This window comes from Aulonocara stuartgranti (genome assembly GCF_965226115.1).
Source record: "Aulonocara stuartgranti genome assembly, chromosome: 15".
NCBI classification, from domain to species: domain Eukaryota; kingdom Metazoa; phylum Chordata; class Actinopteri; order Cichliformes; family Cichlidae; genus Aulonocara; species Aulonocara stuartgranti.
Genome location: NC_138951.1, coordinates 42,394,371 through 42,414,606, shown reverse-complemented (window position 1 = coordinate 42,414,606; position 20,236 = coordinate 42,394,371). Strand labels below are relative to the sequence as shown.

Here is a 20,236-nt window from a genome sequence, read left to right as displayed (position 1 = left end):
AGCTGGTCAGCTCTAGGTTTGTTTGGCCGGGCCTTCGTAAATCGGTGAAAGACTGGGCAGCCGCGTGCATCCCATGCCAACGCGTTAAGATCCATAGGCACACACAGGCGCCCCTCGAATCCTTCCGCGTTCCAGGGAGGCGTTTTGATCATGTGCATGTGGATCTGGTTGGTCCTCTGCCGCAGTCACAAGGTTTCACGCACCTTTTGACTGTAGTGGACCACACAACCCGCTGGCCTGAGGCAGTGCCTCTGGCGTCCACTACAGCAGCAGCAGTGGCCAGGGCATTTTTGTCAACGTGGGTTTCGCGTTTAGGTCCCCCCGCCGACATTACCTCAGACAGGGGCCCCCAGTTCGTTTCCGAGCTTTGGTCTGCCAAGGCTGACGGCCTGGCGGTCAAGGTTCACCGCACCACTGCGTACCACCCGCAGGCCAACGGGATGTGCGAACATTTCCACCGGTCGCTTAAGGCCGCGTTCCGTGCTTCTCTCACAGATGGCAACTGGGTTGACCGCCTTCCATGGGTTTTACTGGGGTTGCGCTGCGCGGTTAAAGAAGACCTTGGGGTTTCCCCGGCTGAACTTGTCCTTGGTCAGCCCCTCTGGGTCCCTGGGGAATTCTTGCCTGAGAGCCCACCCCCGTGCTTCGCTCCCTCTGTGCCGTCTCTCCGTCCCCCAAGAGACTCGTTTTCTCTTCCTGGCCCAGTGCACCATTGTGTGCCTGACACCTTTGTTCCGAGGTCGTTGGACTCTTCGCAGTTTGTTTTTGTCAGGCATAACGCTCATAGGCCTCCGCTGCGTCCACTGTATGACGGCCCCTTTCGGGTTATTCAACCGGGCCGGAAGCATTTCCATTTGGATTTTGGGAGTCTGTTTCTATTGACAGACTTAAACCAGCACATGTGCTTCTGGATGACCAGGTGGTGCTGGCTCAGGCCCCCCGCCGTGGCCGCCCGCCTTCCACTGGACTGGACAACCCTGCTTCTTCCTCTGGGAGCGCCCCACACCTGGCGGGGCCCGAGCTATCTTCAGTTTTTCCTGACCGCCCGTGCCAGCCTGGCCCTCAGGGTCGTTTCCCCTCCGCCAGCTCTCCACCTCCCCGGTTCAGCCGTTCTGGACGTTTAATTAAAGCAAGGGTTCTGGACTAGGGGACTAGTAACATAAGCACTATAGTAACATAAGCGCTATAGTGACATAAGCGCTATAGTAAAATAAGCACTATAGTAAAATAAGCGCTATAGTAACATAAGCGCTATAGTAAAAAAAGCACTACAGTAAAATAAGCACTATAGTAAAATAAGCGCTATAGTAACATAAGCGCTATAGTAAAAAAAGCACTACAGTAAAATAAGCACTATAGTAAAATAAGCGCTATAGTAACATAAGCGCTATAGTGACATAAGCACTATAGTAAAATAAGCACTATAGTAACATAAGCACTATAGTAAGATAAGCACTATAGTAACATAAGCGCTATAGTAACATAAGCACTATAGTAACGTAAGCACTATAGTAAAATAAGCTCTATAGTAACATAAGCGCTATAGTAACATAAGCGCTATAGTAACATAAGCGCTATAGTAACATAAGCACTATAGTTAAATAAGCTCTATAGTAACATAAGCACTATAGTAACATAAGCGCTATAGTAACATAAGCACTATAGTAACATAAGCACTATAGTAACATAAGCACTATAGTAACATAAGCGCTATAGTAACATAAGCGCTATAGTAACATAAGCGCTATAGTAACATAAGCACTATAGTTAAATAAGCTCTATAGTAACATAAGCACTATAGTGACATAAGCACTATAGTAAAATAAGCACTATAGTAACATAAGCACTATAGTAACATAAGCACTATAGTAACATAAGCACTATAGTAACATAAGCGCTATCCGGTTGTTCAGTCTGACGTCACTAGCCGTGTCTGGGTCTAAACTCCGCTGCAGGTCCACATATCAAACGATCACTGTGGCATTACTGAGAGTTGAAAAACTGTCTAAAGTCTTTCATCTTTAATAAAATGATCAGCGTTCTGCTCTACCAGGTGTAAGAATTGAGTTTAACATCCAGGCATCCATGAAAACGGAATTTATGACATTTAACGGAGTTAGAAGTTAGCAGGGAGTTAGCTCGCTAGCTTCTATCTAAATACAATATAGCATGTCCTGACTGCAGGGTTTTGGAAACAAATTAAAACGTACAGCTCTGCTATCACTTCCAACATAAATGAAGACAGAAAACTAAACAGCAGTGACGTTTGTAGGGTTACTGAAGTTTGGCTAGCTGGTATATAATGCTGTGCTAGGTGACCGCTAGCGACACAGCTATGTTAGCATAATATAAACAAGCTAACTTTTTTTCCACTCGATAAAAGTTAACGTGAGTGTTCTCGGTGGTCAGGAACAAATGTAATCGCATGGCAGGATGCTGTAAAAGGACCAAACTTCAGCCAGGAGAACAACTGAGATAATCCATCCACAATACGAGGTTAGTCATTCATATACTGCTGCATAGGCTGGGCTGTAGTTACATCCTAAGGTTTTAAAGACTGAGCTTAAATAAATGATTAGCAGTAATAAAAGCCGAGGGAGGTCAACAGGGATCACTGACTGTTTTAGGAGCTTTTTGAGATCAAATAGAAGAAAATACATAACATTAAACATGTTAACAACACAAAAGCCATATTAAACGCAGACTACTTTAGACCCGGAAGTAGGATTCGTCGCGTCATCACTGAACAACCGGATAGTAACATAAGCGCTATACTAAAATAAGCGCTATAGTAACATTAGCACTATAGTAACATAAGCGCTATAGTAACATAAGCACTATAGTAACATAAGCACTATAGTAACATAAGCGCTATAGTAACATAAGCACTATAGTAACATAAGCACTATAGTAAAATAAGCTCTATAGTAACATAAGCACTATAGTAACATAAGCACTATAGTAACATACGCACTATAGTAACATAAGCACTATAGTAACATAAGCTCTATAGTAACATAAGCACTATAGTAACATAAGCGCTATAGTAACATAAGCGCTATAGTAACATAAGCGCTATAGTAACATAAGCTCTATAGTAACATAAGCGCTATAGTAAAATAAGCACTATAGTATCATAAGCACTATAGTAACATAAGCACTATAGTAAAATAAGCACTATAGTAACATAAGCTCTATAGTAACATAAGCACTATAGTAAAATAAGCACTATAGTATCATAAGCACTATAGTAACATAAGCACTATAGTAACATAAGCTCTATAGTAACATAAGCACTAAAGTAAAATAAGCACTATTGTAAATAAGCGCTATAGTAAAATAAGCTCTATAGTAACATAAGCTCTATAGTAACATAAGCACTATAGTAACATAAGCACTATAGTAACATAAGCACTAAAGTAAAATAAGCACTATTGTAAATAAGCGCTATAGTAAAATAAGCTCTATAGTAACATAAGCTCTATAGTAACATAAGCACTATAGTAAAAGCACTATAGACTGCAGAGGCAGTTTTGAATTTAGGAGCAGCAAGATGGAAGCGGCAAACCCTGGCGATTCTCCGGTAAGTATATTGTTTTTTATCTTCAAGTTTGTCTTTTGAAACGTTAATTTTATTTAAATCCGTTGCTCACGTATAAAGTACACAGACGGGGTCTTTGCTCAACTCGTCTGAGGCGTGTCTCACTAAGCGCTACATGCTAGCATCCTGCTAACCGAGCTACCCTTTACATGCTGTGCTTTAGAAAATAGGATACTCGTTAAAAAATACTCCGCAGATATTGATAGATAGACGAACACTGCAAATATAATGTTGTAAACGAAAACAGCCTTTGGTGAAGTGGTAAAATACACCATGAATAAAGCCATAGATTGAATGGCTGCCATGGTTGCAGAACGGCCTGATTTAATGACAAGAATGGGGAAGAGTGAGGCGAAGTGAACCACAGCCACAAAACACGGTCAGACAAGGCGGCAAAAGGGCAGTGATCTGTCCGTCAGTATGAAGTTGGTGTGTGCTTTGGTGAACAAAAACTCGAGACCGGTAGCAGGAAGATGGGAGACTCGTGTTTCACTGGAATAGTGGTGAATTAAAACATCCTTTGTTGGGGACATTTAGGTGTAAATGCATCCATAAAGGTGAGACAGAGGCAGACCAGACAGTGAAGAAAACAAGGCAAACATTAGAAATATTAAAACGGAAATATAGGATTAATATAACATACAATTGGGGAAAATGTAAGGAACACAATGTAAACGATATTGTAAAGTCATTAAAACAGCATACTCTGATTAAAAGAAACAGATAATTGGGTAGGATGATGATGATGATTTTGATGATAATAATAATAATAATAATAATAATAATAATAATAATGTTAAAGAACATGTACAAGATGGGTATGTATACTTGTAGCCAGAACTTAACAACTACACTGTAAACCCGAATCAGTTGACTGAACTTAAAACATTTGTGGAAACTGATTACCTCAAAAGTTTTAAGTACACAAACTCATCTTTTCTAAGTATGGGGTACTCAAAATTTGTATTTATTGTTAACTTAAAAATTTTAAATTATATTTTTATTTTATTAATTGAGCTTTACTTAAAAACTATATACTTTAATTTTAATATTTTTGTGTTTGTTGTAGTTTACTATTTTGATCCAACACAATGCAATTATATTACAAACTAAACGCAAATTATATGATTATTAATTAAAAGATATTTATTATTAAATGTTTGCGTGTAGACTAGTAAAAAAAAATTAGAGAAATTCATTTACTTTACATTTTGTTTATTTAACATTTTTTATGGAAATGTAAAAACATCACTTAGTGTTTTTATAAAACCACTAACATGGACATTGGCACCATAAAGTGAGCATTATAAATTCAATGTAGAACATGTATCTTTTTATAAAATCACAAAGGACAACATCAGTCCTAATTGCATCTTTCTCAAAATACATAAATTCAAAATAAAAAGTCAAATACTAATCACTTTTGTTTGAAAAAGAAATGAAAAACAATTTTATAAAATGGGTACAAATAAAGATGATCATCTTCCAAATAACCAGAGCAAAATTAGGTAAACTGATGGAGTTAAATCCACCCAAAGTCCGTAGTAAACTTAAAGTGCTTTAAATAAAGTGCTTAAAACAAAGTGCTCAGTAACAGAGTGCATGTCCTAACAAACATTGCCTTATATTCCTTCCAGAACTACTCTTTCAGCAACAAATCATTTTTAAGAGCATGTAGGCAGGGTTTCAGAGGTTTGCCGTCAACAAGCCCCATGAAGATTTTTTGGACAAAGGTAAATGTGTGAACGAGCTTCCTGGGGTAGTCTAAATGCAGAGCATAGATCAAGCCAAACAATAAGGCAAATGCATCTGCAAATCTGGGAATATCACGCATCACCAAGTCGCCTTCCACCACAATGGCCATGCTTGAGGAAGTAAAATGGACTGGACTGGTCTGGGAAGCGCCGTCGGTAACCACTGTGAGAAGGGCAACTGGAGTGTCAATGAGGGTCGACTCATCCAATGTGTCCGCCTGGAATAGACACAGTATCAATAAGTAAGGTTGGTTTGAGAGAATGTGACAAGCAAGACCTGTAATCTAGCAAAAAATTCAGCAGTGTAGTGGGTTACTTTGTAACGGGTTAGGGTACTCTACTTTTTTGAAAAATGTACATTAACGCGTTAGCTTCTTGCATTACATAATTAGTATGTTTGTTATTTTTCTTAAAAAAAAAAAAAAAAGAAGTAATTTTTTATTTTATGACTTTATCTCAAAAATAAACTAAATCTTGACTTCAGCCTTGTTTTTGGGGCCACCTGCAGCGTAGCCGAAGTGCTGTGATACGCCTGTGCCCTGCCCCTGACCCTGTGTGTGTGTGTGAGGGTTTTCTAAAGAGAGGGTATTTTGCTTGTACAATTTGGTAGCTGCTAGGGTATTAAATTGTATTTAAAAAAATCCATGGTGTTTTATCTCACTGGCAGAATTTAAGTGATGCAAAAATACACTTACATTACATGTCTTAAAGAATTCTGGGTCCTCCTCCCGCAGGTATACAGGAAGGGCACGAAGCACTGCAGTGCGTTTCACGTTGATATCAGGTGCCTCCTAAAAAGGGAAAAGAAAAGTTCATTGAACACAAAGTTTTCAGGTGTCATTCTTTGGGGAGAATACATGTTTATGAAACTGCATGACATGTGACTCTACATAATTTTGGAGACATTTCTTTTAAGACACAACCTTTCTGTCTCTTATGACAAAGAGTCTGTATCTTACTCATTTGACAAAAATCCTACACAGTATTTTAAAGTAACATACCAGATCAGAGCTGTAATCTGTATAAAACACAGATGTTCAAAGCAAGGAAAAATTGAGTTTTTATCAGTGAAACTTTTAATTTGTGTTAATTTTATCATTATCAATATTCACCTGAAGATCATAATGATTCAGGATGGTTCGCAGAGCCTCTGATATCTTGCCAGTCCGTGCAGCCTTCTGTCTGTATAGAGCCATAAGTCGTGGTGTGTGTCTGTCAAGTTCAGCGTAGAACTGGTTCCGCAGGTTAATGTTTGTGACTCGGTGGAACTCCGCACAAATCTAAAATAAAACAGGACAAAAACATCCAACATGAAGCCAAATTACTGACCAAATTTACATCTTATCATTAAAGAGGAATTGTCCAACTTCTGTCTAACCTTGCTTTATAGATGTCCTATGAATTTTTTTTTTCTTTAAATTGGACCCGAACCACAAGCACAAATGTATCACAAAGCTGAAATATATTTTTGTTTGTTATCTATTATTTATTTATGTGTTATTTATTTATTATCTGAATCTGAAGAGATCTGCTGAACTTGCATTGTTTCATGTTAAACTGAAGAAGAAGAAAAAAATCAAAGCACAGATACCTGCGAGTCAAACCGCAGAGCAGGCCATTTCTCTAAGAAGTTCTTTACCATTGGGTTGTCTTGAACAATTTCATGGCGACGAAGTGCGAAGGTAGTCTGCATCAGTTTTTCAATCATTACTTTGTTGGGCTCAGTCTTCTCAACCTCATTTTTTATCTGGACTCTCATATCCTCCAAACTGACCTGATCTTCTCCTCTTGGAAAGTTTGGGAGGTAGTTCACCTCAGCTCTTCTGGCTCTTTTTATGTTTGAGTGGGGATGCTCTCCTTCAGGGTTGTTAACACTCCTCCTGCCAGCGTTGACAGACACCTCCACACATCCAGATCTGGCTAGCTTGGTGCGATAATTTCCCATCTTGAATTTTAAACTGGTCTTCCAACCATAACTTCCATTCCTACTTCCAGGCTCTTTAAGACATGGATGAGTGGTAACAAGAGCTTCTGCTGCCAAACCGACATCTCCATCACTCGGATAGGCTTTGAAGGTGTGCATCACTGAAGCCATGGTCTCCAAGATGTTGTGCTTTTGGGCTCGAGTCAACTTCAGATGTTTTCCAAACATCTCAAAGGCTCTATTTCCCTCCTCAAGGAGATGTTCAACTTCGTAAGAAAAGGTAGGTACTGGGAAAGTGTCAGGCCAACACTTCAGACGCTGAGCTAAAGGCACATGAGGAAGGATGTCTGTATCAGAACTTGCACAAGAACTGACATCACTTTCAGATCTCAGTACTTTTAGTGTGCCCTTCTCCAGCAACTCTTGAATATCCAGTAGGCAGGTAAGTTGCCCATTAAAGTCGGGGTCTTCGTATTGTAAGGTAAACTCAAAGTCCAGCCTTGGGTTGAGCTTCTCACGGAGTATGGTGATTAGTTCTTCCACCGACTCAGGCCGCTTAGTTAGAGAAACCTTCACAACAACATCTGTGGTGAGGTGAACTCTCAGCAGGAACTTTTGGGATACTGCCATCATCCTATGAATAAAACAAGGAATGGAGATGATTTTTAAAAAATGAATCGTCTCATATATAAAAACACTGTACATCATACCATTAACCTTATTATGGTCAGTGATAATTATATACTGAGCCATCATTACAGCTTTCAAAAATTTCAAAAGTACACTGTGCATTTCATGACAAAATAAACACTTAGCATGGTAAAAAAAAACCTTACAATTACTGCTGTTTACTTTGAGTGCAGTCTTGAATTCTATGGCCGATCATCCAACAGTCCAAAACATAGGTAAGAATTTCAGATGTTACAAAGTCACAGGCCATCATTCCATTTAGTCATGGTAAACAGTAACCCTCTTTTAGTTTTAAGTTTTTACCATATAATCAACATTGTCTCACCATGTATAAATTCTGTTAAGTTGGGAAAAAAAAAAAGAAAAAAAAAAAAAAAAGCACAGAATACATATGAATTTACACTGCAGTTATTTTAAAAAACCAAGCCAAACTGCGGGATAAATCTTTGCAAAGACACATTGTTATGCAATAGTACATAATACATCAGTGAGATACTTGTAATATTACACAGAACTTCTACTTACAAACTACTTCTTTTACAGGCTGCTGCTTAAGATAGAAGTTGCCACTGCTAGCTAAGTCACTTTTGAATGATGCTAATGAGAAGAAGAAAAAAACCCGGCCGAACAATGAGGCTGCTGTTGTAAAAACGCCAACTTTCTTGCGTTGGCAATGGGTCGTTAAAATATCACTAAGACACTTTCTTTATGTGCAATTCTTATTAAAACTGTGTTTTAATCGGTTAAAACTGTAAAACTGACGATATCATCGGTTTGAAAAAGAGCGCGAACAACAGCGAACAACAATTCACTACCTGGGTCTGTGCTGTTTAACACAACGGCGCATTCAAAAACAAGTTAATGGCTGCAACATATTAATATACTTGCTTTTTTACGGAAAAAATAAACATAACGAAGGTTCCGTTTTACTTACAAGTTTCTCCAAATGTGCTCTCCGGTCGCTCGAGAAGGGCAGCCATATTGAACAGAATTTTCTGTCAACGTCGTTCAGGTTAGAGAGAAAACGTCATGACGTCATGACGTACAAATGCGGAGCTCGAAAAAAAAAAACATTTACTCAAAAATCATAATTAAAAAAGCAGTATTTACTCTTAACTTCTAAGCCATGTACAATTATAACTGTTTGAATCGTTAAGAGAACAGAAAAGTTTTAAGTTGTTTCAATTTTGTGACGCATTTTAATTGTTGTATCCACAAACTTTATAAGTCAGGTGGACTGTTGGGGTTTACAGTGTACAAAGTTGTAGCATGCCAGACCATCTTGATTGAATGTAACTTCGCTCCACACAAGTTTTATGGTAGACATATTCATATTGGTATCTAATAAATGATTAATTCTTAGATTTTATCAAACGTTAATTTATAAATTGTTTCTGTCTTTATGTGTTTGTTTCAGATTATGCAAGATGTAATTATTCAGTCAGCAAGACACTTGCTGCAGTTACTGACATCATCCAACTGAACTGCTGCTGTGATGAATCAGAATACAAGGTTTACTTTAGCAAGACCTATGAGTTAATGCTACATTTAACTAAATTGTTATATATTTTGTGTCCAATATTGTCTCCATATGATTTTGTTTTTTGCAACATCTTGCAGAGAACAGAGTCAAGGTACCAGCTTGGTCAACCCTAAAAGACCATCTGTTCATCAAGAAATGACCAGGTGAAAAAGTCATAAACTAAACACTCTGCATGAGCATGGAATTTAGGATGCAACTTTATTAGGGGTGGGTTTTTATAATCGATTCATCGATTAAAATCGATTCTGGCTTGGATAACGTAAAATCGATTCATTAAAATCCTGAATCGATTTTTTAATATAAATTTATTTTGTCCGAAATGCCAGAATCTCTGGTGACATCTCACAAAATTTCAAGAACCACCAAACAGTAAATGAGAGCAGGTACAGGGATTCTGCACATAGACTTAAACACACAGCGCAACCCGCGGATCAGAATCAGTTAGATGTCGCCTTTCTCACAGTCGGGGCTGAAAGCCGACAGCTCGCTGATCCGGGTCCGCGCTTTGTGTTCACGCCCTTTATGCGCTGATTCTAAAGCTGTTAGTTTGATCTCTCTCCAAACAATATTGACCGAACCAGCAGCAAAAGAAGATCCAAACGCTTCACATAAACATCGTCATGAATTCACTCTTTTACTGTTTTGCTTCCATTGCGATGCGCAGCTCTCTCTCTCTCCCTCTCTCCCTCCCCCTCCCCCCCCCCTCTCTCTCGAACAGTTTCGCTTTCTTCATTATTCGCTTGCTTGTTACACACAAGTCTACTGTTTTTTACAGGCTGTCGGCCGCTGTTTTTTTCCCTTTTACATTCTTCCGAAAAGAAAACCTCATTTCTGCTGTTCAATACTGAACAAATTTAAACTTTTTAATATTATTCAAAATGCAAAATGCTTAGCCGTGTGTCTAATAAAACCGCTGTAACGTCAGAGGTAATGTTCATTAATTAATGGTTTTCTTTCGTTTTTGATGTACTGCAGAATATTTTTATAAAATCCCAAGCCAGGAAAACCTTCATGTTTTTCTGTGTTTTATCCTCAGCTACTTTGACACAAAGGCATCTGCTGTGATGCTCACACCTTGGATAAAGTCTTGCGAGTGTCAGCTTCCTTTTTATAGATACAAAAATATGTAAATGTTCTGATCTGAATTATACTTCTGACTGTCAAAATTTCCCAGATTTAAATCGAATCGAATCGAATTAAATCGAATCGTGGATCGAATCGATTTGGGACCTTGTGAATCGGAATTGAATCGATTCTAGAAATCAGTGACGATACCCAGCCCTAAACTTTATATCTTACCTGCTCTACACTCAGGGCTTGAATTACAACAACAGTCAATCACATAGTATAATAAGCACTATAGTAACATAAGCTCTATAGTAACATAAGCACTATAGTAACATAAGCTCTATAGTAACATAAGCACTATAGTAACATAAGCACTATAGTAACATAAGCACTATAGTAACATAAGCTCTATAGTAACATAAGCTCTATAGTAACATAAGCACTATAGTAACATAAGCACTATAGTAACATAAGCACTATATCAGAAAAACAAAATAGCTCAGAAAGGCAGAATAGAAAATACAAAAAAAGTGATGAACTCAAAAAAACAAATCTAAGTACGATACAAAGCAGAGAGCCTAAAATAGATGTAGAAACGCATTTTCCTCATAAGATATTTTTATATTATGTAAATCTGAGAAAGACAGAGCTGACGGTGCCTCTGTGTTGATGATAAGTGCAAAGGTGTTGATAGTGTAAATGTAAAAACTAAATCTTATCTCTTCCCAACAACACTGTGAAGTCGCACTGAATCAATAAAAGGGATTAATGTTTATAATGTCTCCTCAGAGCTACAGTGACAGAGTGTGAATGTCACCATCCTCGTAGATGAACAGTCAGTAATATAAATTCCACATGTTCAACAAGCAGGAATACAGCACTGTTTTATATGAGAGCAGTCACATGGATCGATTGCAACACATATTTATGAGCCGAGCTGATATAATTTGCGAGGGCCAATCATTAATGAACCACTGACACCATTTCCAACCAGCAGTGCTGCAACTCTGCTCCCCTGGTTCAGTTATATGGCGCTGCAGCACTGCTGAACATCATGTTCATGAGAGAGAAGTCTGAGAGGGCAAGTGAGAGGGAGGGAAGGTGCCGGATGTTTAAATGACTCATATAGCCACATGTTAATTAGAGGACTACACTGAGTTACTGTTGTTACTGATCAAACCTGCAGTGTGGAGCTTTTCACTGTTTACTAAACACTGGTTATTCTGCTGTTATTTACTGTACATTACAGTCATGCTCCAAGTTTACCAGAATACAGAAACAATCATAATCCAATGGCTTCACTTGTTAACTGTGTACAGTGACTCTGTGAGCTAAACAGTTTGGCACAGATGGAGTAAACTGCAAAAGCTAAGCTAGTTCAGAAAAACCTGTTTATTCAGATGTGAGATGAAATGTTTATGTTTCAATGACAAGCTGCCAGTAACAAAGTGCCTAAAACCTGGTTTCATTTCATTCATTTACGTTTGTTTTTCTTCTAATAAGTTACTGTAGGGGAGAGTGAGGTAAGATGAGCCACTTTTTACTCATGTTGCCCTGGATGTGAGAAAAAATGACACAGAAATAGAATGATAACATATTCCTTTATTTCAGGATGTCTCCTTTCAAATGTAATGATCAGAATCTATGTCTGATGACGCTGCCCAAAATAATGACCTATTAAAAAAAAATGCTCCTTTGGCTCAACTTGCCCCAGATTAGGGGTAAATTGAACCTAGTCAGTGGGTAAACTGAGCCATCTTGGGGCAAACTGACCATGTAGTTTTTAAAATGTAAAACTGATCATATTGTGAAAAAAACCATTTTAACAGTTGTAAACCTGTGAGAACAAACCTGGAAACTGGTGGTTTCTAAACAAACCACCAGTTCAAAACCATTTATTCAAAAGAACTATTCAATATTCCAATGATCAAGGTTGCAGGGGAATATGAACTGTTGCTCCCTCCTTGCAGTTCCTCCAGCCTGTTGAGGTTGAGGTAGCTTCTTCAGCACATCCTTGCGTGGGAAAGATGCCTCATCATTTTCCTTGAACACAAACGTGGGTTTCTTACTGCTAGTGATCCCTCGGATTCTTCTGAGAAATCTGGCACTCACTTCGTTGTCTGCAAAGCTGTCAACCAGGCCAATGTAATGGTGGCTCCTGGATTTGGATGCAAATCTTACGATGACAAAGTCACCAACTACCAGGTCTGAGACATCTGGTTCACTTCTTTCATCGCTGGAACTCAGCGTGTCAGAAGTGTACTCAGAAGTGTCTTCAAATGGGATGGGAACATCACTCTCCTCAGAGCTGCTTTCCACTGCAATTTTTGTCTGGGTTTGTTTCCTCGTCCACATTCCTTGCTTTTTGTGGATTATTTCTTTTTTGCCTTTCAGTTTATTTGTCCTTTCTTCATGGGCTCTCTCTCTCAATTGCCTGCTTTTCAGGTGTATCAGTCAGGATTCGTGTCTTCACACGCTTTCGATTTGTTTGTTTCCTGGGCTGCTGACTTTTGGGTAAGGGTAGAATATCAGTGGGAGACACATATCGAGCATGGTTGGGGTCACTTCGTGAACCACATGCATGTACAGGGTCTGGTAAAAATCTGGAACTGCTCTGCAAGCTTCTTGATATGCTCTGCTAGCTCCTTCTCCACCTCCTCAGAGAAGACTCTCTTTGCTGAAGCTGTTCCACTATAGCCAACCGATTTGACCTCCTATGTGTCCCTCTTTTTAATATATCTCCTGAGTGTTGACCTGTCAATTTGTCTTTCTTTAGCCACTGATCTTATGGACTTTCCTCCCTTGACTTCACTCGCTGCCCTTTCAATCTCCTCCAGGGGTGTTGAGCCCCAGCTGGTCTTCCGTCTGTAGGTCCTTGGCATGATATCTTTTCTATAATAGTTAACATATGACAAATACAACAAAAGGGTTCAGTATACTGAACTAAAATACCATTTAATAAGTCAGAGCCTTAAATAAATTTCAGTGCCTTATGGTGGGGTAGGTTGAACCATTGGATCAATTTACCCCATAGCCTTTGGCTCACTTTGCCCCATAGCCACCATTTTGAAAAAAACGGGCTAGCTTAGCAATTTAGGCTAATCTTTAGAAAACTTCTTCAGATGATATTATATTTTAGAAACCCACCAACATGTATAATATATCATTTTAGACACAGATACGTTTGTTTTAATATTACAGTCAATTTACCTGATATGCAGAAATTTTACTTTGACAAGCAAAAAACATTTTTTTGTGTAATACAGACTTACCCCTTCTCCAATGTGCTCCTCTTTAATATAGCAGGATGGAAATGATGAGTGCTTCCTGGATTTATGGTCACATGACAAAACATGTACACAGTTACCTAGATACAAGGGGTGGTTCAACTTACCCACTGGCTCATCTTACCTCACTCTCCCCTATATGTAGATACGAAAGTGCTCCATCCCTTGAGCGCCTTCTTTATGCCTGCCTGAGTCGTAGGTTTGTGTTAGTGGCTAACAAAACCAACTATAAGGTAAGCAGAAATATATGTGTGTAATTTTATATTGCTCACAAGCAAGGAGACTGTAGATTTTTATGGTTTAGTTTATGAAAGTGTTTTTATTTACATCAGTACTGAAAAAAATGTTTCATTGCATCCACTGTGATTCAAAAGTATGAAAACAAACACACCACGAAAGAACGTTTGTACTGTAGATTGTAGAGCTTATGTATTTGTGTATGCGTCTAATGATGAGAAACATGCCTGTGCCTGCGGCAGATGCTCCATTTTCAGTTCGAGGGCTGGTGTGGTGTGTTTGTAAAGCTGCAGCACTCACAAACTCACAGTTATGCCAACACAGACATCACTGAATCAATTTCAGAATAATTCCTCCAGCCATAAGAAGACATCGCAGGTCTGCACCTGCGTGCCCTTAAGAGTGTGCACATGTGCCAGTGTGCATGAGTACGTGGCAGGAAAGCATTGCAAAAGCTACTTTTTATCACTAATATAGTTTTTATACGGTGCCTTAACTATGTTCACAGAGTTGTATTATTGGGGGGGTGTCAGTCTCGTAACATAATGTTAGTGGTGAAAACATGTATGAGATTATGGTAACATTAGAGAATGATGTGTAGCTGATATATAATTTATCGAGTGAGGTGCAGCAAAATTCGTCAAAACTGTATTTAGTTTTTAAAATGTTGTATAGCATTTCACTGTAATACTGAGGCTCCAGATGTCACTTCACAGTCGTAATGGAGCATAAATCAGTAGGACACAAGACGTGAAGCATGTTGCATGTTTGGGGGTTCCCAGCCAGAGCGACGTCCGGTTCAGACCTCCAATAACCTCGAGCTTGAGCAGACATTAGTGTCTGTGTCCAGTTAGCTTCGTTTGATGTCTAAAGTCCACCACGAGTTATCCGAGCCAGTTAGACTAAAAGATCAATGTCTTTTTGATAGAAACAGTTGTTGTCAGGATTGCAAGCAGGAAATGTTTTGTTGTTCACTGAGTTTAGAATCATGAATTCATCAACCAGGATCAGACTGTCAACACAGAGTTTTACTGAAACCTCCTGAGGCCACCAAGTGAGAACATTCGGTGCAAACGACCTATACTGTGGTTTGTGCTACTGTACACCCACACAGGAGGGTTTGTTTTTAGCCACACCAACACAGTCTTCACTTGCCAAACTCTAAATTTGACAGATTTAACTCCCTTCAACTTCATCCTTGTTTCCAGAGAGATATTCAAGTTCAGGGGTTTGGACATATTTTTAAAGATTGTGTGGTGGAAATGTGTCATTCCACCTTATGAGTCAATAATGTCCTCTGAAGTCTAGATAAGCATGCACGTGTGCATCTGCATGCATGTGTGTGCATGTGTGTGTGTGTGTGTGTGTGTTCCTACCTGGCTGTGAAACTGTAAATTAGGGCCCCAAATTTAGTTCAGGCTCATTAAAAAGTTTCTGCTTCTGATTTGCACACTCCAGTTTTTCCATCCACTTATCAGCCAGCCATGGAAAGCTGTGTCTGTAAAGAAAGCAGGAAATAGTTTTAGTGAAGGTGCTGATGATTATCTGTGGTCCCCAGTGTCCTCAGCACCAGAGCAGAGTATCATCATCTAATCAGGAACTGATTTACACCAGGGATCCTGATGATTGCAGCTAACTAGCTGACCGTGGCGGGGGGAAACTTTTTGTCCTTCAAATTCATCCTAAAATGCAAATTGGAACTTCCTGAGCATTTTAGGAGGGAGAAAGGCAAAATAATGACACAGGCCAGCAGGAATGCTGTTGCCATGGTAACACTGCTACTGCTCAGGTGAATTAAATCTTGATCACAATACCAATCACTACTGCCATTGTGTTTTCACTCTGCTCTTAATAACACACATAATAATAATAATTAATTAATAAAAAAAATGAAAGCCCAGCGTGGAAAGACAGAGCTTCCACACTGGAGGGTGAAGAACAGCTCGCTGATTCTGAGAAAAATACATGTCGAAGTTAAAGATGAAGTCCTGAGACATGCACGCTGAGAATATGCAGGTCAACCCACTGCCCCATGGCGCCAGAGCTGTCCAACGGCTGTATGTGGGCAGAAGGTCAGGTTCAAAAGTGCTGAGCCTCCAGCAGGAAGAACAGAATAGTGATGGGATTTCCGGCTCTTTTTAGAGATGCGGCTCTTTCGGTTCGGCTCACTAAAAAGAGCCGGCTCTTTCGGCTCCGAACCGGCTCTTCGGGTTGTTTTGTTGCTTTAATTAATTTATTATTAACAATAATATAAAATTATGCACAAAAGGAATTACTAACGTAAAAACAAGTGGTTTTATTTATATATGTTTATATATAAATATATGCGGTGGCCCCTAGAGACAAAACACGTACAAACTCCAAAACACATTTCTAGCATGAACTGGGGCCTGTGCTTCGTACCGCGCTAAGTGAGTTAGCTGGATTAGATTGTTGACGATTTCGCGTGATCCTGGATCGTTCGGTTCCCCGAAGCCCATCCGGGACTTGCTGTCATAGCAACAGAGCCGTAAGCGTAAACCTGCTGGGGAGCAGGTTTACTTTATGTAAACAGGATTAGATCGCGGCCACGCAGGTATGCCCGCGTCATTCATACGAAAGCAACAGCGATATTCCACCACTGTTTCACCATAAATAAATAACATCACTGTAACCAAAGATAATGCAGCACTTGATCCTTTTATTGATTTCACACAGATACATACAGGTCATTCCCTAAAAAAGGGAAATGTACTATTAACATTCTATTACATGTATGTGATTATTACAGATGTAATTCATATTTCAGAGTAGTAATTGTAAATTACTTCGTGTAATCAAGATGAGAGACCACGGCTATAAAAGCCAAGGTGGATTTGGGAAGTCTGTCGCAGCCATATCCTGTCCGTTTACGCGAGCAACCCATTGCGGAAGGTGCAAGATTGATAAGGAGAGTCCTCAGAATTCAGCGTATATTGCGGGACAGACAGGATCCTTTAGCTCAGCGCGACAGTGTGCTCATAGAGAGATATCGATTTTCCCGTGAGGGTATTATTCACTTAACCAACTTGTTGACGAGGGGGTGCAGGACCACCACCTGTCTTTTTTTTTGCTCTGCCCTTTTCTTGGTTGCTGTTATGAACAAACAAACAGATTATTTCAGGGTCTCTTTCCAAGAGACTAAAAGCAATATAAGTGATAAATATTACCATTCTGTAGAATATTCTTATATTTCACTTTTACTTGTTCCCATGTTCTAGTGGGTCCTGTTGTGGCTCTAATGTGAAAGGGGATATAATATAACATATTATAATATAATATAATGTAATATAATATTGGATAATATGGTGTGATATGATAAATCTACCCTACCGCCTACTGGTGTTGGCCAGAGGGGCCGATGGCGCAATATGGCAGCCTGGCTTCTGTCAGTCTGCCCCAGGACAGCTGTGGCTACAACCGTAGCTGCCTCCACCAGTGTGTGAATGTGAGAGTGAATGAATAGTGGCATTGTAAAGCGCTTTGGGTGCCTTGAAAAGCGCTATATAAATCCACTCCATTATTATTGTTATTATTGAATTACTTACGAGTTTGATTTGTCAGCAACTTTCTGCCAGCCCTCTCTCCTTGCTTTTGCAGCCTTTGCAGTGTTCCCTTGCGTTTTAATTAAACTCTGAAACTCCTGAAATCCCTCACTCAAGAGTTCTTGCTCTGCTGCCGAAAAATACCGAGCGCGCTCCTTCGACATTTTCGCCGACCAATCAAAGGGTTGCCGATCAATGTTTCTACTATCGATGCGTAGCCCCTGTTGGGCCACCCAGTGATCTCACATTACTTCATCCAGCTATACTAATCGTCAACAACAGGTGTGTTCGGGGAACCGGAATAGCGAGCTCAGAGTTAGCGCGATGATTTGGTCTTGGATGTTTCATTTGATCTTGGATGTAGTAAGCGACGTACGAAGCACAGGGCCCTGAACTTCCAAAGCAGAGCTACTAGATCACTTAAATTACACAATTGAAAGCATGTGTGTATTGTTTGTGTATTTATACACAGGCACTCATATATATATTCAAATAATTTTAAAAAAAAGTTCATTTACCTGTTATTACCACACACCAAATCCGGTCGTTAGTACTTGCTGGCTTGTGTAGCCACAAGATAACATAGGCTCAACACTGCGCCCAGCATCCTGGAGCACTTCTGTTGTCTTTTGTACGTGTTTTGAGTTTTTATGTGCTTCTGAGTTTTTACGTGCTTCGGAGTTTGTACGTGTTTTTACATGTTTTGGAGTTTTTACGTGTTTTGGAGTTTGTACGTGTTTTGGAGTTTGTACATGCTTCAGAGTTCGTACGTGATTTGAAGTTTGTATGTGCTTTGTCTCTAGGGGCCACCGTAAATATACTTTTATTTATTCACTCCACATAAAATGTAATAAATAAATCATATAATACAAAAATCAACTATTCACATTTCAACTTTTAACTATTTAAATTTTCAGCTTTTTCCTTTCACAAATTTAAAGTGAAAAGAACACAAAACACTGCAAACCACAACACAATTAAATATAAATTATAATATGAAAACTAAAAGAACATGCATATTCTCTGTCATATGGACCTGCATGAATAAACTTTCTCAATCCTTTATCATCTGCAACCGAAAATAGTTGTGGATGATTACTATACCTTTCTAATGTTGTTGTCCCTGCCTCTCTTTCTCTCTCTCTGGCTCTGTTCCTGTGCTACTGAGTGTAACTACCGCCCCTCCCCCCTCTGCCCAGCGTAAAGCACAAGGCCCGCGTGCAGAGTGAAGCGGGAAAAAAGTGCGAGAGAGAGGCTGAGAGAAAGAAAAAAAAAAAAAACCCACGTGACGGCTCGCGATAAGGAGCCGGCTCGCGTCGTTCACGTCAAAGAGCCGGCTCTAAGAGCCATTTCGTTCGCGAACGACCCATCACTAGAACAGAAAGGTTAAAGAGTCTCCACACCACTGACAGAGATACGTATGGAAGCCCGTTTCCGCCACTAAAAAAAAAAAAAAGAAGATCCATAACTCGAAATTTCGACTTATTTTCTTGAAATTTCGAGTTATTTTCTCAAAATTCGGACTTATTAACTCGAAATTTCGAGTTATTAACTCGAAATTTTGAGAAAATAACTCGAAATTTCGAGTTAGCGCTGCCAATAAGAAATCTACATGGCTGATGTCATTTCCTTGTTACCCGGAAGGATATGGTGCAAAGGGGTGCACACTCAAAACTGGATCGTGTCGTGAGCTGCTGTATTAACAACAAATGGCGCCAGGTTCTTCAGTTTTGAATGCCTTCCTACAAATGATAACTGGATAAAAGGTATATAAAAACAGTGTGACAGCGATTGTGTCATCCAGGGAAGGACGGATGTTGTTTTGCTGTGCTGTATTTTAATGTGAAGTGTACTTATTTATATTTTTATATTGCATGTACTGGTTATATTTTGTGCAGTGTTTTATTTAGATTGCATGTTTTGGTTATACCGTCAAATTGTCCTGGAGAGACTCCGCCTTTCCCCATTTTTACTAATTGGACACACCTGAGAGGAAAGGCAGTGTAATTTACAGAGTGCTGAGTGACACATAAGAGGGTTGGAGCTTGGCGTTCGAAACAGGACGGACAGCACCAGCGCACAGAGGACCAGCGCACAGGGCACCAGCGCAGAGAGTGACAGTACCAGCGGGGAGAGCGGAGACAGCACCAGCGGAAGGCACGGGACGGCTGTGCAGTTTTAAAGAAGCGGCGGGCGGAGTTGAGAGCTCTGCCCACCCGGGGTAAGTCTTCGACTTATCCCCTTTTATTGAATAAAAACTGCCGGAAGAATAGTGACTGCCGCTCCTCCCTTTCTCTAGCATATCAAGACGCTAATGCGGAAAGGAAGGAGAGGACTCCGCTGGGTTTCCCTTTTACTTCGCTGGATTTCTTAACTCCCTGGGACTTTTATGCTGTGGTGGATCCCACTGGACTTTTAATGTTGTGTTTTATTGATTTTTATTGTGTTATCCCTTGGCCAAGGTTGTTTTAATTTATCTTACATTTTTAACTATTTAAATATAATAAATTATATTTTAATTCTACAGTTTTTTAATCGTGTGCTTTCCCTTGGCGGCTCCACTGCTCTG

The 20,236-nt window shown here is 39.6% G+C and overlaps 1 protein-coding gene and 3 long non-coding RNA genes across 4 annotated transcripts in view; 1 reads left to right on the top strand and 3 right to left on the bottom strand.

The window, feature by feature from the left end:
• The first annotated feature begins 3,517 nt into the window (after positions 1-3,517).
• On the top strand, positions 3,518-9,708 carry LOC309689535. Its single transcript, XR_014271425.1, has 3 exons — positions 3,518-3,583; positions 9,387-9,481; positions 9,590-9,708. It is a non-coding gene; the product is annotated as an uncharacterized lncRNA (long non-coding RNA).
• On the bottom strand, positions 4,788-8,966 carry LOC309690191 (uncharacterized protein). Its single transcript, XM_082507117.1, has 5 exons — positions 8,904-8,966; positions 6,947-7,913; positions 6,468-6,635; positions 6,051-6,146; positions 4,788-5,573 (listed from the first exon to the last, which is right to left on the bottom strand). The coding sequence occupies exons 2-5, from the start codon at positions 7,910-7,912 to the stop codon at positions 5,241-5,243; spliced, it is 1,563 nt and encodes a 520-aa protein (XP_082363243.1). The 5' UTR covers position 7,913; positions 8,904-8,966; the 3' UTR covers positions 4,788-5,240.
• Positions 9,709-12,947: 3,239 nt separating the features above from the next.
• Positions 12,948-20,236, bottom strand: part of LOC309689540 — a 60,139-nt gene continuing 52,850 nt past the window's right edge. Inside the window, exons 2-3 of the long non-coding RNA XR_014271429.1 lie at positions 13,853-13,907; positions 12,948-13,472 (exon numbers count right to left, since the gene is read on the bottom strand). This is a non-coding gene — a long non-coding RNA (uncharacterized lncRNA). The remainder of the gene's footprint in view (positions 13,473-13,852; positions 13,908-20,236) is intronic.
• LOC309689544 overlaps positions 15,483-20,236 on the bottom strand; it is a 35,192-nt gene continuing 30,438 nt past the window's right edge. Inside the window, exon 3 of the long non-coding RNA XR_014271433.1 lies at positions 15,483-15,602. This is a non-coding gene — a long non-coding RNA (uncharacterized lncRNA). The remainder of the gene's footprint in view (positions 15,603-20,236) is intronic.